Source organism: Sporothrix brasiliensis (genome assembly GCF_000820605.1).
Source record: "Sporothrix brasiliensis 5110 chromosome Unknown Cont20, whole genome shotgun sequence".
NCBI classification, from domain to species: Eukaryota; Fungi; Ascomycota; class Sordariomycetes; order Ophiostomatales; family Ophiostomataceae; genus Sporothrix; species Sporothrix brasiliensis.
The window spans coordinates 5,259,162-5,273,688 of NW_024467139.1; the positions used below are offsets into that span (position 1 = coordinate 5,259,162).

The 14,527-nt window shown below is 53.2% G+C and overlaps 4 protein-coding genes across 4 annotated transcripts; 2 read left to right on the forward strand and 2 right to left on the reverse strand.

Annotated features, from left to right (window-relative positions):
* Positions 1-844: 844 nt before the first annotated feature.
* On the reverse strand, positions 845-2,110 carry SPBR_07356 (uncharacterized protein; the record flags this gene model as incomplete). Its single annotated transcript, XM_040765610.1, has 3 exons — positions 845-1,346; positions 1,443-1,520; positions 1,590-2,110. 3 exons carry the CDS (start codon positions 2,108-2,110, stop codon positions 845-847), a joined length of 1,101 nt encoding a protein of 366 aa, XP_040617394.1.
* Positions 2,111-2,853: 743 nt separating this feature from the next.
* SPBR_07218 (uncharacterized protein) lies at positions 2,854-4,299 on the reverse strand (the record flags this gene model as incomplete). The annotated part of the gene is made up of 1 exon (XM_040765472.1): positions 2,854-4,299. One exon carries the CDS (start codon positions 4,297-4,299, stop codon positions 2,854-2,856), a length of 1,446 nt encoding a protein of 481 aa, XP_040617395.1.
* A 5,830-nt stretch (positions 4,300-10,129) lies between these two features.
* SPBR_06574 (uncharacterized protein) lies at positions 10,130-12,955 on the forward strand (the record flags this gene model as incomplete). Its single annotated transcript, XM_040764830.1, has 1 exon — positions 10,130-12,955. The coding sequence occupies one exon, from the start codon at positions 10,130-10,132 to the stop codon at positions 12,953-12,955; it is 2,826 nt and encodes a 941-aa protein (XP_040617396.1).
* A 611-nt stretch (positions 12,956-13,566) lies between these two features.
* SPBR_07935 (uncharacterized protein) lies at positions 13,567-14,073 on the forward strand (the record flags this gene model as incomplete). Its single annotated transcript, XM_040766188.1, has 1 exon — positions 13,567-14,073. One exon carries the CDS (start codon positions 13,567-13,569, stop codon positions 14,071-14,073), a length of 507 nt encoding a protein of 168 aa, XP_040617397.1.
* Between the last annotated feature and the right edge of the window lie 454 nt (positions 14,074-14,527).

Below are 14,527 nucleotides of genomic sequence, written 5' to 3' on the forward strand. Positions count from 1 at the left end.
GTATACCACATTGTGTCATATGTCGTCTTGTCACATCATATTTATTCTCACTCTGGCTGTTCTGGACTTGCGCGCTGAGATAGGTCGCAGCTACGACGCCCGCATCTCATTGAACCCGACAACGGCACCGACGGCGAGGGGGGATTGTCTGCCTGTTTTCCGTCTGTGCCATAAAAGTGCTCGTCGGCCAAGCAATCGGCGAGCGAGGCGAGACAAAGACAGGGGACGCTGCGGAGTCCGGCGTCTCCAAACCATGCCAAGAAGATATCCCCAGCTTCGACGCCATGGCGGCATCGCGGAGGTCGGGGTGCCGTCCCGCATTTTTTTGGTTTGTGGGTATGTCGTATATCGACATTGTACATCGACAATCTTTGGTAGGCTGACGAGCAAAGCTGTGGGTTGCTGCTTAGCCTTCATTCACAATGCAGTGTGCAAATGACGAAAAAAGCCTCAGCGATTGAGTTGGAGGGTAGTTGGACTGATCTCGCGTAGAGGTGTGTGGGAGTGTGGTGAACAAGAACGGGCGGGCCAATAAAATGCAGCGAAATGTGCAGTCGCCAGTTGTCGTCATGGGATGCGATCGCCGCTAACATGACACAGGCGCCGTTAGATGACCACCACACGGCGCTTTGCTTGATTTGCGTGCAAAGGTAAATCAGAGAGGTAAAAACATAAAAACACTGAAGCATAATATCCAAATGAAACAAAAATAGGCACATCTTCATCATCCAAAAGAAGCCGCCCTCCCCATCATGTCATCAAAGCGATATGCTTGAGTTCGCTAGAGCAACGATTGTCAGTGTCACTGGCTCATGAAATGGATTCCCTTCCTCGCATGATTGACTCACCTTTGCACCTGCTGGCCGACCTTCATTGGCGCGTACTGCACTGCCGCGCCCTCGTCCAAACCCTGCGCCTGCTTGGCTGCCCGCAGCGCCCGTGCCTTGTCGGCGAGCTGCGGCAGCGGCGCCAGGTCGACGTCGGACGCCAGGTGCCAGAAAAAGGTCGACGAGATGCGGATCGCCGGGCGGTCGGGCAGTGCGGCCTTGCGGGCGGCCACGACAGCCTGCGTCTTCTCGTTGACGACGACCTCGTGGTAGCCGGCCTTGACCAGGCCGCCGGACAAGTGTTCGAGCTGCTTGCCGGCCTGGACGAGCAGATGGCGACCGGGGGGGATGGCCACAGCGATGCGGCGGCCTGTGTTGCGGGCCCAGATGTGCAGTCCCGGAAACCGCGAGCGGCCGTGGATGGTGAGGAAGTTGAGGTCGGTGTGGAAGCCGGCCAAGATGGTGTCGCGGGCGCCGTACTTGTCGAGGTTGGACGCCGTCGGCGCCAGGAGGTGCGGCCTGTGTGTGAGAAGGTGAGCAGGTGAGGACGGAAGAAGATAAGGAGATGGATAGTAATTGACGGGACGGTTGCCCGACAGAACGTCAGATACCTACCCGTAGCGACCAGCGTCACTGAACGTCTCGGCAGGCAAGCCGAACCCAACCGCCGCCATTTCCGCCACACCCGTGACTCTGCAATGTGTTAGCACTCCTCAGTACTCGTCCGTGTCGTACCACTTCTCTCCCCCTCCTGTCACTCACGCTTCTTTCATGGCTGCGCCCCATTGGTTCATCACCGGTGTCCATCGCTCCCGGATCGCCGCATCGTCCGTTGACGGCACCACATTTGGCGCGTTCAGCCCCGGAAACGCCGTGTCGTACGGTGGCGCCTCGGCCATGCGCCAAAAGAACCGGCACTTGGGGTCTGGCTGGTGCCCGCCAATGTCCAGCGGCCGCTCCGCCGGCGCCAGCCGCGCAATCACGTCGAGACACGGCTCGTCGACGGCACACTTGGGCGTCTCCGTGTTCTCGAGCGTGACGCCGACCTGGTAGCCGAGCGCGGGCCGCTCGTCCTGGCGCAGGACGTCGTCCGGCTGGGCAAAGTAGGACTCGAGCAGGTCCAAAAAGGCATCGTTGTCGGCCTCGGCGACGCGCTCGTCGTGCAACACCAGGGCACCAAACTCCACGAGCGCGTCCGCGGCGCGGCGGCACTCGGAAAGCACGCGGGGGTCGTCTCGGGGCAGCGTCCGGAAGAGATCAAGGTCGACGATAGGAAGATCCATGGCGACGGAACGGTTACAGTGAACTTGTATTTTGCAGACTGTAAGGAGACAAAATGTGATGATAGTAGACAGGAAGGAGGAACATAGAGAAGAAAGAGGGAAACGAGGGGCGAGACAAAATCCAAAGACAATAACACTCTCCGTTCACATCGACAAGTGGCCTAGACCCGAGACTTCACACGTGTGCATCAACAGGCGACCATATCATGAGGCCCATGTTTGAGGCTGGCTCAGTGGCAGGCAACCGACGCCAGCCGATTGGCCTCTAGCGCGTCCGTCCGAGCAGGCGCGTAGCGCTGTCACGTGGAGGCATAGGAACGTACGAAATACATGAACAACGCGGCAGGAACGAGCAGAAGAATCATTTTACTGGATAATCTTGTGATATATTGATTTTATTATGACACTAAGTGTTTGTGATGTTGTCTCTCTCGATATCTCATTCTCTTCAAGGCGCGGTGCTCCAAATAGCCACTTTCCTACGGCAACAATTTTCGATCCATGACTGCGTTTCCACGGTCTGTGGGGGAATTTAATAGAAAACAAAAGTAAAACACAAGGTATGGACGCAACTATATGACAATATGAAAACACCAACTGAAAACGAATGTAAATATGTTTGTCCGTGGACAAAGATGACCCATAACCCACCCCGACGCCTGTCGCTATGCTAGGTGCCAAATGCAAAAAAGCAAAGAAAACAGAAACAAAGGAAACCAACCTCCCATCCTTTCCAAAAACATTCAAAAAAGATAGATCAACGACGACAGCGCAGCCGCAAATGACACGACCAAAGAGAAACCAACTGCTGCAACGGACACCGTCGTCCGTGACGAGGCGTTCTTTGACCCGGCACCAGGGCCCCCGTTGTTGCTATCGGCCGATGCAAAGCCTGCCGAGCTCCCGCCTGCCGCGCTGGTCGGCGTCGGTGTGGCACCGGACTGCAGACCGCCCACGGGACCTGGCTTCATTGCGGCGTCATTTGTTATCGTCGCAGTGCCTGTGAGTGTAACCGTCGGCGTGGCCACAAATGGAAACCGGAATGTGACTGTGCCGCCAACCGTGACGCCGCCCGGTCCAATGGTCAATGTCTCGCCGCCGATGACCACCGTTGTCGGGGTGGCACCAGACGCTGCCACAGCTGCAGCCAGACCTCCACTCGCCCCGATCGTGGCCGGGCCTATCGTGTATGAGTGCCCATTGAGAACAATGACCGACGGGCTTACTTCGGTAAATGTGGCACCGCCCACCAACTCATAATGTGTCGAACCGGCGGCAGGCGCCGTGAACGTTGTGCCGTGGATGACGATAAAGGCACCTCCACGCCCACCATGGCTACCGGCTCCATTACTCGGGCCCGGCACAATGGTGACGGTATCGCCGGCAACTGTGAGAACAGAAGAGGTTCCAAGCCCGCCAGCAACAGCATTGTAAGCGATCGTGTGGCCCTCAACCACAACATTGGTGTCATCGAGTGTCAAGACGGTGCCCCCGGCCACAACAACTTCAGAGTGCCCACCGCCACCAGCGCCGGCCGACATAACCACGGGCGACACGCTCAGTGTCTGCCCGCCGGCAACGACTCCATCGGGGCCAAGGTGCACTGTTTCGCCATGAACCACGCCTACACTGGGCTGTGCTGGAATAGAAAATGACGTGCCGTCCACCACAATGCTGTTTCCGCTAACTTGCACCGACATTGTACCCAGGACGCCCGAAGCAGGCGCTGCCGCGTACACAATATTGTCGCCAAAGTTCTCCCACACATACTGGTCGGGGCCGTGACCAGAGATGTAGTTATTTGACCATGACGGACGCTGGACTGCTGAGCCCATTGCTGCAATCTGGTCCGGCGTGATGGTATACGGAATGCCGCCGATAGTAACTACGGTCGAATACTGCGAATTATTTGGGTCATCCCTGATCGTGCTAGACCCAATCACAACCCCCGTTGGCAGAATGGCTATGGGGACAGTTGTCGTGCCAACCCATGTCTGGCCAGGGACACCCGTTTCCACTGGTGCTCCGATGCCAGTGTCTCGATTGCCGCCTGGTGCCTGTGGACCGCTTGGAGCAGAAACAAAATTGGACTTGTTCGGATTAGGAGGGAAATGGGTATCTTGTGTGGGACCGGGAAAATCGTAGTTGGGCAATGTTGACGTTGCCCGAACGAGCGTGGGGCCCTTCATCGTGGTGATAACAGTGCATGCCGTTATAACTTCCGCGATGTCCGTCACCTCCTGAGGGGCTCCGTCTATGGGTTGCTCAGAACAAGTGTATTGCAGAGGCTTAGCACCCCGGGCCCAGCAATGGATAATGGTCGCAATCGCACCGGTTGGCAGCAAGCAGGTGTTGAACGTGCCGTTCACAACGGTCGAACCAAGAGGAAGTTGCGGCACCGCTGATGCACCGGCAGCAAAAGCGTACGGCGCGGGCGAGGCTGAGGAATGCCGTGTCCGTGATACCTTGCCGTACGACGTAAGGATTGTAGTGCCAGTGATGGTGCGTGTGTTTGTTTGCGTCGCCAAACCAACCGAGTCGACTCTGAAATCCGATGCTAGTGATATTGCGAGCATGTTGCAACTCGTATCGTCGAAGCACGTAACGGTGCTCGTAAACGTCGTAGAGCTCAGTGTCGTCGTTAAGCCTTTGAGCGTTGTTGTTACGATGACGTGCTTCACAAGGTACCCATCCGCAGACATAATGCCGAAGCTGGCAGCGCTGTAGTTGTTCGGCGTGCAAGTACTCGTATTTGTGGTAAGGACAATACCATTACAGAAGCTTGCATGGCATACCGGGTGTCCAGGAGAGGCCGTGCTAACCACAGTGACATTTCCTGGGATCTGGGCTGTCCACTTTCGATCCGGTGGTATGGATATGTTTCCAAATAGTATTTCGAGCGGCAGTGTTGTTGAAAGGGAGGTGGCAGGCAGGGTGGTCGGTCCTGATGAAGAGTTCAAATATCTAAGTTGCGACGACACTGGGCCGCCATATGAGATCGAGTTGATGGTTGCAGTGGCGATGCTGTTGCTGCCGAGTGCAGGTGTGGCACCGGGCGGAGCAGTGGTACTGGGTGGTGCCAGAGGCGGCACAATAGTCGATGAAGGTATAGTTAGGACCGATACAGCAGTGACACGCAACGTCCCCGAATCGTCATTTGAGGTCGAGTGCGATTTTGGGTCCGCGAAAGATTCGGAGTGGTCTATGGCCCCTTGATTTTTAACTCCAGTACCAGATGATGGGTCCTTGCCGTGTCCGCTGGTTTCAAGAGCTGGGGTGCTGTCAAGAAGTGATGGATGTGCTTCCGCGATGGTCGGCGCTGTTTCTTCTGGCTCGTCCACCGGGCTTTTGTCCATGGGTGGAAAGTCTTGCGGAGAAAGTATAGTTGTTGGTTTACCGGTAGCACTGTCGACAATATCGGGCGTGTCACTCCCCACGGCAATTTCTTGCGTCACCGCATTGGTGTTGCTTATGTGTTTGGTAGCCGTATCCAGAGAGACCGTGCTGTATCCTTCCTGCATGGATACCTTTTCCAATGACGCTGATACCGACGACGGTACCAGTGACAAGGGAACTGCCGATGTGGACTCATCTGATCTTGCGACCAGAGAGGGAATAACAAATGCATGCTGGCTATGCTTGCCGTGGCGACGACCATCGCCATGGCTTCGTTCTTGAGCCAGTGCCTCGACACCTATGAAAACAAAGTGGACGAGTGCCGCCAGCAACACGAAAGAGTTCCGTGAGGTGATCATGGTGAAAATCGGTGGCTTAGTTGCTGAATGTACTGTGTCCGGTATTTGTATTGCGTTATCGATCGTCGTCGTCGTTGTTGTTGTTGCTGCTGCTGTTGTTGTGATTTATCTTGTGTTGATTTGCCGAACTCTGTGTCACGAGTAAAGTCGGCAGACCCTCTTCTTCAGGAGGCGTAAGCCATCCCACATAATCTAGTTGCCAAGACGTGTTTCTTTGAAGACTTCTCACTTTCAAAGGTTTCCAAGATGCAAAGGGTAGTCGTGTGTCCGGAATGACCATAAACTGGTGAGGAAGAGATGAGAATGCGAAGAACCGTAGCTGATGTTATAGTAGGAAAAAAAGACGAGGAAATGTTGCGGGCGAAGCGAATAGAAATATGATGGCGTATGTGCCGTAGTGTAGGGCACGAAGGAGCGAAGGAGCTGGTGGCTTAAACGGGTAAGAGCGATAGAGATGTCGACGTGATTGTTGTTCGTTGTCGTTGGTGTTGGGAAGGTGCGATGGGATGGAAGCAGACGAGGAAAGACCGTCAGAGAGGAAGTACGAAAGAAGGAACAACAACCCAAAACATGTGGCCGCTCCAACAGACAGAATACATCGAGTAGAGAAACAAGAGCGAAATGTTTGGAACACGAGTAAAAATAAGGACGCAAACAACGGACAAACAACACCGCTGATGTAACAATGCCCAGATGGCAGGCTCCGGCCTAATTCGTTGTATTGACTTGTATGGGAGGAGATACGGGGAAGACAAGGAGAAAAGGCACGGAAAAGGCACGATAGGGAGACAGGAGCGTACCAGACTGGGCTGTTAAAAGCAATAATTGACTTTATCCAGAGCGGCGCTTTTTGGCTTCCCCCCTTATTCATACCTGTTGAATCAAGGGGTCTTTGGGCCGGAGAAACAAAGGCCGTACTGGTGACTGGGTCGGCTACAATACAAGAAACGAGCAATTAATTTGGGTTGTTGTATGTGGAATTTGTTATCCATACTCTGTGTCTTTGCTGGTAGCTCCTAATGTGATCGAAACCTGCGTCATGTTGAAGGAGTTTGTTTTCCTTCTCGTTTTTGTTAGTGGTACCAAACCAGAACTCTGATATTCTAAACTAGACGTTACCCAACTTTTACCAAGGCTTTCCAACAAATCCCAGAGAAACATACGAGAATTGCTTCCATATACAAAAAGGAGACCTGTCTCGCTCATTAATCATTTGATAATTTTGGGGTACTGGTCATTTTTGAATTTTATTTGATAGTCGGGATGTCGTCTATCTCCTGGCAGTTTGCTAGTCCTCAACTTTTTTTCAAAAAATAAAATGAGGTTATTCAGTTAGTCTTTTCATTTACGGTAAAAGAAAAGATAATTCTAGGGACAACCGTCAAGGGGAGAGAGCCATATGGTGGTTGTACCAGCCTGGTTTGAAAATGCCATGAACTTCTCTTAACTCGGCAGCCTTCTTTTAGCCCCCAACGGTGGCAATATGAAACAACAGATGAAAGTATGGGGCAAAGAAAACACGGACACAAGAAATCCCGTGAGTAAATTACCAAGAACACGGTGAAGTGAGAAACCGATGTGAATGCACAGACGGGGCAGAGCGGTGGAACGCCGAGGCTGGGTTCGTTGGGTTTGGAGTGAGGGGACAGGTGCTGTAATAGACGACTGGAGCCGAATATGGGAGGGACCAGGGTCGACGAAACGTGGGACAATATCAGAGACGCGACGTAAGCGACAGTCGAGAAGCCTACAACTATATTGATGCGGAAGTGGCTTAGTTGAGCCACTTCTCCCGAATAACCGGAGAAAGGTGGGATGAATGGGAGCAAAGACTGATGGCTGGGACCTGACGAGTCTGGGGCAAGACGGGGAGACGTAAAAGTGGAATTGTTGTTAGAATACAGAGAACAGTATGATATACCTCATACATAATGGGAGCAAATAGCCAGTCACCTGAACATAAGGACCGAGCAGAATGTTATAATTATGGATAAACAGAGGCCGGCTGAAGTTGTGCAAATCGGAGGAAAAAACTGATTTGGCAATCGTTAGAACAGGAACATGATTTATATGCCACAAGCAGTCGTCCAAAATCAAATTAAGACATTAGTTGTAGTTTAGTGACCAGGACGTAAATTCTGTGGAATTATGGCCTTCTACGTTCCATCACGTCGTACTCAAAACAGTCGACTGACATTTTCCTCTCTTGTCTACGTCGAAAACAGTCCATACTATTACAACTCTTATATTTGCAATGTGGTTTTTGGCGCGTATGGAAACCAAGAAACTATCAGAGCTGTGATATTTTGATGAAGCAAATAAATGTCGACATGGGAATGGTAAAAGAGCAGATATGTAGGGTGGCGTTACAAGGTGTATCGACTTTCTACTTCCGTTACAAATGCTTCTCTGACCTTCCCCTCCGAGCATCTTGCCCAGTGGGCATATCTTGTTCGACGCAGCTCCCATGTAAGGAATTGCCTGGTTTTATCATGCCATTTACGAGACGCAAAACAAGAAAGTGTACTTCGTTAAAGTCTTGTCCATCTTAAGCTTCCACACGTCTTTCCCCTTCGGGAAGTTTTGCAACGGGCTCTCGCTACTCGGTAACCGCAACTGCAACTGTTCTGTGTGCCAAATACTCCTTCCTTTCTTAGGGTGCGGCACAGTTTCTGTGGCTAACTGCTCCTTCCTTTATTCCTCATTCCTCGTTCACACCTTCCTCATGCTAGTGTCTCTACATCTTGCCCCTTCTTTATTAAATATCCTCCACCGAACTTTCCTTTCCCCCTCACCCCATTCCGCTCTTCCCGGCAAAACTCAGGCCTCGCAATGCCCATTTGTTCAAAACAACCACCTTCACGATTTTATCCAAAGTGCCTCCAAATTGTACAACAACCATATCGGCCTCCGGACGGTGGCATGTTAATCAACCACAGTTTGCACAGGCAAGTAGTCACCAAACATCACTGGAGATTTAGCTGCGCCGCCCAAATCGCCACAGTCCCAGTACCTCACCCGAGTATTTGATTTTCGGCGATGGTACGAAACAACAAACAGTGGCAGCTATGTCACCAACAGGGAATTCGCTCTCACGATTGCTCATAAAGCGTCAACTTGGCCTGCAACAGGTAAGTCGGTTCTGATGGCGGTGCAAAATCAGTGGAGGGGATGGCCTTCTCTTGAATAAACGTCCTGTCTTTTCCCGAAGAGCCATGACAGTGATTGTTCAACGGCAATGGAAGCGGTTCGATAATCCAACCGCGGCTTGTTAAGATCGATTTGGGCCGTGTGTCTCTATTTGCCTCGCCACCGAAAGACAGCCACCGACATTGACCACGTCTGCTGGCCAATGATTGCTAAATTAACAGTGTGAGATGAATAACGGCCATGAGGAAGCGACAATGCGCAATGGAGGGGGATAGAGAATCGGAAACCGTCCGCTCTTCTTCACGTCTGCCACTGTCAGTGCGTCTCTGTCCTTTGTGCAGACTTGCTCATCAACCCGAGTCTTTCGAGTTTGTGCGCAAACTAGTCCTTTCCGCGTTTGTTTACTTCTGTGCGCTGTGTCACGATCATACGACATACCATTAGTTGGATTTATCAAGACGCATCTAGAGCTTTACACAAACTCCGCACCCAAGCCGCAGCGAAACTGCGGCCTACTGCAGCGTCTCATCGACCATCATGGACTGCGCAGAGACGTGGCTGCAGACAACGCGTTCAATCTGAGGGCAAAGCGTCTATTCAAGAATAACATCAGCGACCTTCCCGACCATGGCGATCCCTTCGCGGCCGTTTCTGATTTCGCACTCCCATCTGTCATCTGTCACCCTCGCCTTTCAGTTGCAACTTCTTATTTTGGCAACAGCTGGCTTTGCAACAGCAGACAGCTACTCCAACACTCCCGAGCCCAAGCCTTCTGCCATTGGCATCCGGCCCAGTAGAGAATGGTAGGCCTGTTTTCACACTGCCCTTTAACCCTTTTCATTCTGACACTGCTAGGATTGGAATTGATGGCTTATGGTCGTCATTTGAGGTTTCCGTCGGCGGCGGATCTGTCTCACAGTCACAGAATGTTTCACTGCTCGTCAGCACCGCCCTTTCCGAATCCTGGGTCGTTGAAACGACCGGTTGTGTGCAGCTGCCAGCGTGTAGAGAGAGCCGTGGGGGCGTCTTCAGCGTCGAGTCGGCAGCTGCTAATGGGGTCAACTCATGGCAGCCTCTGGGTGCATTTGCATCCGGGCTCGAAGAACCCAGCTTGATGGCGCCTAACCTCGACTATGGCCTGGCCACTATTACGTTCCCTCTTGTTGACACATCTCGGTCATCTCAGGGCCGCTCATACTTTTCTTTTGAGCCTCGATCTTCCGATGGACCACTGCCTGACGCTGCATCTCCTACCCAACTTCAAGTTGATCGGAGTCTAGTCGGTGGCTTCAATGACACCACGTTCTACAACGGCTTTATTGGTGTTGGAGGGCTCGACGGCAGCTTCAACAATCGTCCCATTAGTCCACTCATTCGGCAACTCGCAGAGTCTATGGGTACAATTCCTAGCCACAGCTACGGCTACACAGCGGGCGCATCATACCGAGGCGAGCATGGCGTGCCGGCATCGCTGACACTGGGCGGCTATGACATGAGCCGTATTGCGTTTGACCGCTCGTCCAAAGACAATACCAAACCGATCACATTCAACCTCAACCCTGTTCATTACCAGCCGGAGCTCGTTTTGCGCAGCATCATGGCCCATGCACCGCCGTTCAATGCGTCGGTTGCCGCCGCGTCATGGGCGCGGATTGTCCCGGACAACAGTTCAACTGCCCTTCTTACAAATGTGACCGACCCGGCTTCGTCGCTGGCCGTCGTCGACTCCACGACGCCGTTCTTGTGGATGCCACAAGATGCCTGTAGTCGCTTTGCCTCCACAATTGGTCTCGTCTGGAATAAGGAGCTATTGCTATACCAATTCGCTAGTCCGGCATTGTATAACGACTACCTCTCTGGACAGGGTGTTTCATTAACGTTCAACGTGTCTGGTAGAGGCAACACTGGAGCAGATGACATTGTTTCCCTCACCGTGTCATCGGCGGCGTTTGCTCTCAATGCGTCATACCCGTACGCGCCGACCATGAAGCCGTCTGACCCGCCGGTTCCTTACTTTCCGTTACAGTGTCTACCACTGAACGGTAACACCACCGTGAACACGCGTATTGTTCTCGGTCGCGCTGTGTTGCAGGAGGTCTACATGATTGTGAACTACGACGCAAGCCACTTCAGCTTGCACCAGGCCAGGTTCCCCAACTTTAACGGGAGTAAGCCGGAAGGCTATGTTCGCCTAATCGACATCCCTCGCTCGCCGACAAGCCCCTATCCGCTCTACAAGGGTGGGCCCGAGAGCACCAACAATCTCGACAGCAGAAATGGGTTGACCCCAGCAGCCACCGCCGGCGTAGTAGTTGGATCGTTTGCCGCGGGTACCATGCTTGCACTGGGACTTTGGCTTTATCGACGTCGGCGCCAACAAGAGAAGCGGAGGAGGGTTGCCGGTACAGCAGTAGCGGCCGGATCTGGCGATGATAATGGCAACGGCCGCACATCGGGTGGTCGAGGCAAAGACGGCACCGAGTCGACGACAGAAACAGAGCCATCAACACCAGTCAGCGGCTCCCCCATGGAACGTATCTTTTCATTTATTGGACGCGGCCGGTGGGCATCCAAACGGACACGTGAAGCGCTTGCTGCTGACAGGGTGGCGTCTGCCTCGCCTACGTCCAGCAGGGGTTCCGAAGGCGACCCGGAAAAGGATGCTATTGAGGTTGCCGGCAGCTTTTCACATCCGGTCGAGGTCGGTGCCGATGCACAGCACGCCCGTTATGAGCTGCCTGTGCCACTTCCACCTGTCGAACTAGATGCGACGGCCGGTGGTATCACATCAAGTGGCCGCAACGGCGCAGCCAACCGAAACCACAAGATTGATGATGCGCTGATTGGCGGCGGTGTAATTGACGATTTTGACGACGGCCATGGATACTGCGACTATGACGATGCCACAGCCGTTCTTGGAAGCGATGGTGTGCAACATTTGACGGCTTATGAGGTGGCGCGGCGGCGCATGCAGCGGCAGTTGCGGGGACCTGTGCCGACGTATGAGCCACCCGCTGACCCAGCAATTTTGAGGAATATGGCAAACGATGGTGAAGACGAAAAGACGGAGGGAGATGGTAGCTCAGTGGCTCACAACCGGGCACCCCACTTAATGACTACACGCGCGCCACCACGGTCCGTTTCGGCGGTCTCTTCACGGACAGGTTCCGACAACACTACCGTCACATCGCCTACGGCAATGTCGACATCGACAGGGAGCAACCATAGCGGTTCGTTGTCCATGCTGCCATCACCAATGACACCGAGCAGTGGAGGCTGGCCCGGCCGAAGCATCAATGTGAGCGGGACCAGGAGTGCGAGCGGGAACAGCAACGGCAATGGCACCTTTGACCTACCGTCGCCCATGACAATGGCCGCACCGTTCCCGTCCATGTTCTTCCTGGGCGATGGAAGCGTGAGCGATGACGAGCCCCCAGAAAATGTACCGGCACAACGTCTAGCCCCAAGGACGACCATTGACCCAGCACGTGTCGTTTGTTTGGGGCCGCTGCCGGAAGACGTGTTAGCACCAGTCGCGGCACGAACATCACAGCCTGTACGGCCGGCTCCGACGTCGATGTCACCTCCACAGAATAACTTGTCATCTTCATCCGAGTCTCCGTTGGCATCGGCGTCGGCATCAGCATCGGTCTCGTCTCCGACCATGACAGATATTGAAAGCACACTCGGGACGAACTACACATTGGAAGAAGAGAAGCGTCTCCGCGCATTGAAGAGCGAAATTGAAGAAGGAAAAGTGGCGGCCGTGGCGGCAGTCGAGGCAGAAACAACAGCAGCAACAGGTACCATAGACAGCGTGGGCACACCACCGGCGGAACGCATTGACGCTGGTTTTGATTTGGTGCATGTTCCACAGCTCGCGGCACGACGGTACAGTTGGGAGGGCCAGGGCGACGAAGGAGAGGAGCAACGGATTTGAAGACGTTCTTTGTTATTTAAGTTCACCTTTTTTGACTCTTTGAGCACTACTCGCATATTCCCCTTGTATTGCCTTACTAGCGAATTTTGGAGGTCGGCGGGCAGCATGTCGTTTAAGTACGAGTTTCCTTTGTTTACAATCTTAGTTTGTAAGTATCGTCCAATTTGATCTTGGACGAAGCCAAATTAACATCAACGTCAGCATCAATGTCAAATACCTAAATCAGATCTATTATTTTGAACTCGCCTAGTCCGTTACGTTGATTTGGCAGTATGTTTTGAAATAAATAAATAAATACAAATGAATTCCCTCCACTGCGGAGTAGTCAGCTCGGGTACCGGAAGCAAGACGTAACGCAGGTCGTACTGGATAAATAGAAACAACCATACTTGATTACAGTGCCGAATGTGGCAATCTGGCGGCCCTTCTCCGCAAATTCGCGGATACCACTGGTGACGTTCGGATGCTCTCAACTCTGCCTTCAAACGTGCAGAACCAACATCTGAACCACATCATTACCAAACAATATGCACCTTCGACATTTCTTTGTATCTTTGTTGTTGGCCGGCGGTGGCGTGGCTACCACACTACCAACGCTGTTGGCCGACAACATGCCCGGTGAGGTCGTCAACTGCAGCAGCCGATCCGCCGCAACACACAACCTCACTGTATACGGCGCCGAAATACTGTACACGCCGCAGGGCAGCAGTGGCACGACTGCTACCAATTCCACCACGGCCAGCACCATCGACACAGGAACCGCCTTCGAGTTCCAGCTGTACAATGCCGTCCTGGGCGTCGACGCACAGTGCTCGACACACGTCAACCAGACGGACATGTCCGACGCGTGGCACAGCTGCTTTGTCGAGTCGCGGGACACGCAGATTGCGGCGGCGTTCCGGTTCGACCTGGGTCGGCACACGGTGACGGTGTGGGAGACATGGGTGTGCGACGATGATGCTCGGAAGGCAAATGGGACGACACGCTGGCAGGCTGCGTCCACGAACAGCATGGATTTGCTGTGCACGGAAACGGCCAATGCCGACACGGCGCAGCACTATTGTGCGCGGGAGGCGAGCGGTCCGTTGCCAGTGGATGTTATAGAGGTGGCAGGGTAGGTGTAGAAATCAAAGCTTGTGATCCGGGCTTTCCTCATGATGCCGTTAAAACGCGTTCATGTACATACTACCTGTACAGTGATATGCTCCAATCCGAGTTGCCTAAACGGGAAATCTAGGAAGTTTTGTTACACATCGCAGTGCACACCCAAGACTTCAGCAAGCCAGGTTTTGAGGCCACGGGGCCACCTATGAGATCTATAGAGTAGCTGTAGAATATGGAGCCCCTTACCGTTCATACAATCCCGGCGTCCACCGTGCAAAGTTTCCAGTAGCGTGTATACCGGGCCAAGTCATTTCTGGTTCTTCTGTTCATCCTAGTCCTGCATGTGTAGTCACTATCTGATACACATTAGCAAATAGACCTTAGGTCAAGGCCCAGTGTAGAAAAAGGTATCCTCGCGACGCTTAGGCCCAATATCATTCATGTGCATGAGTCTTCCATTGCGTGAGA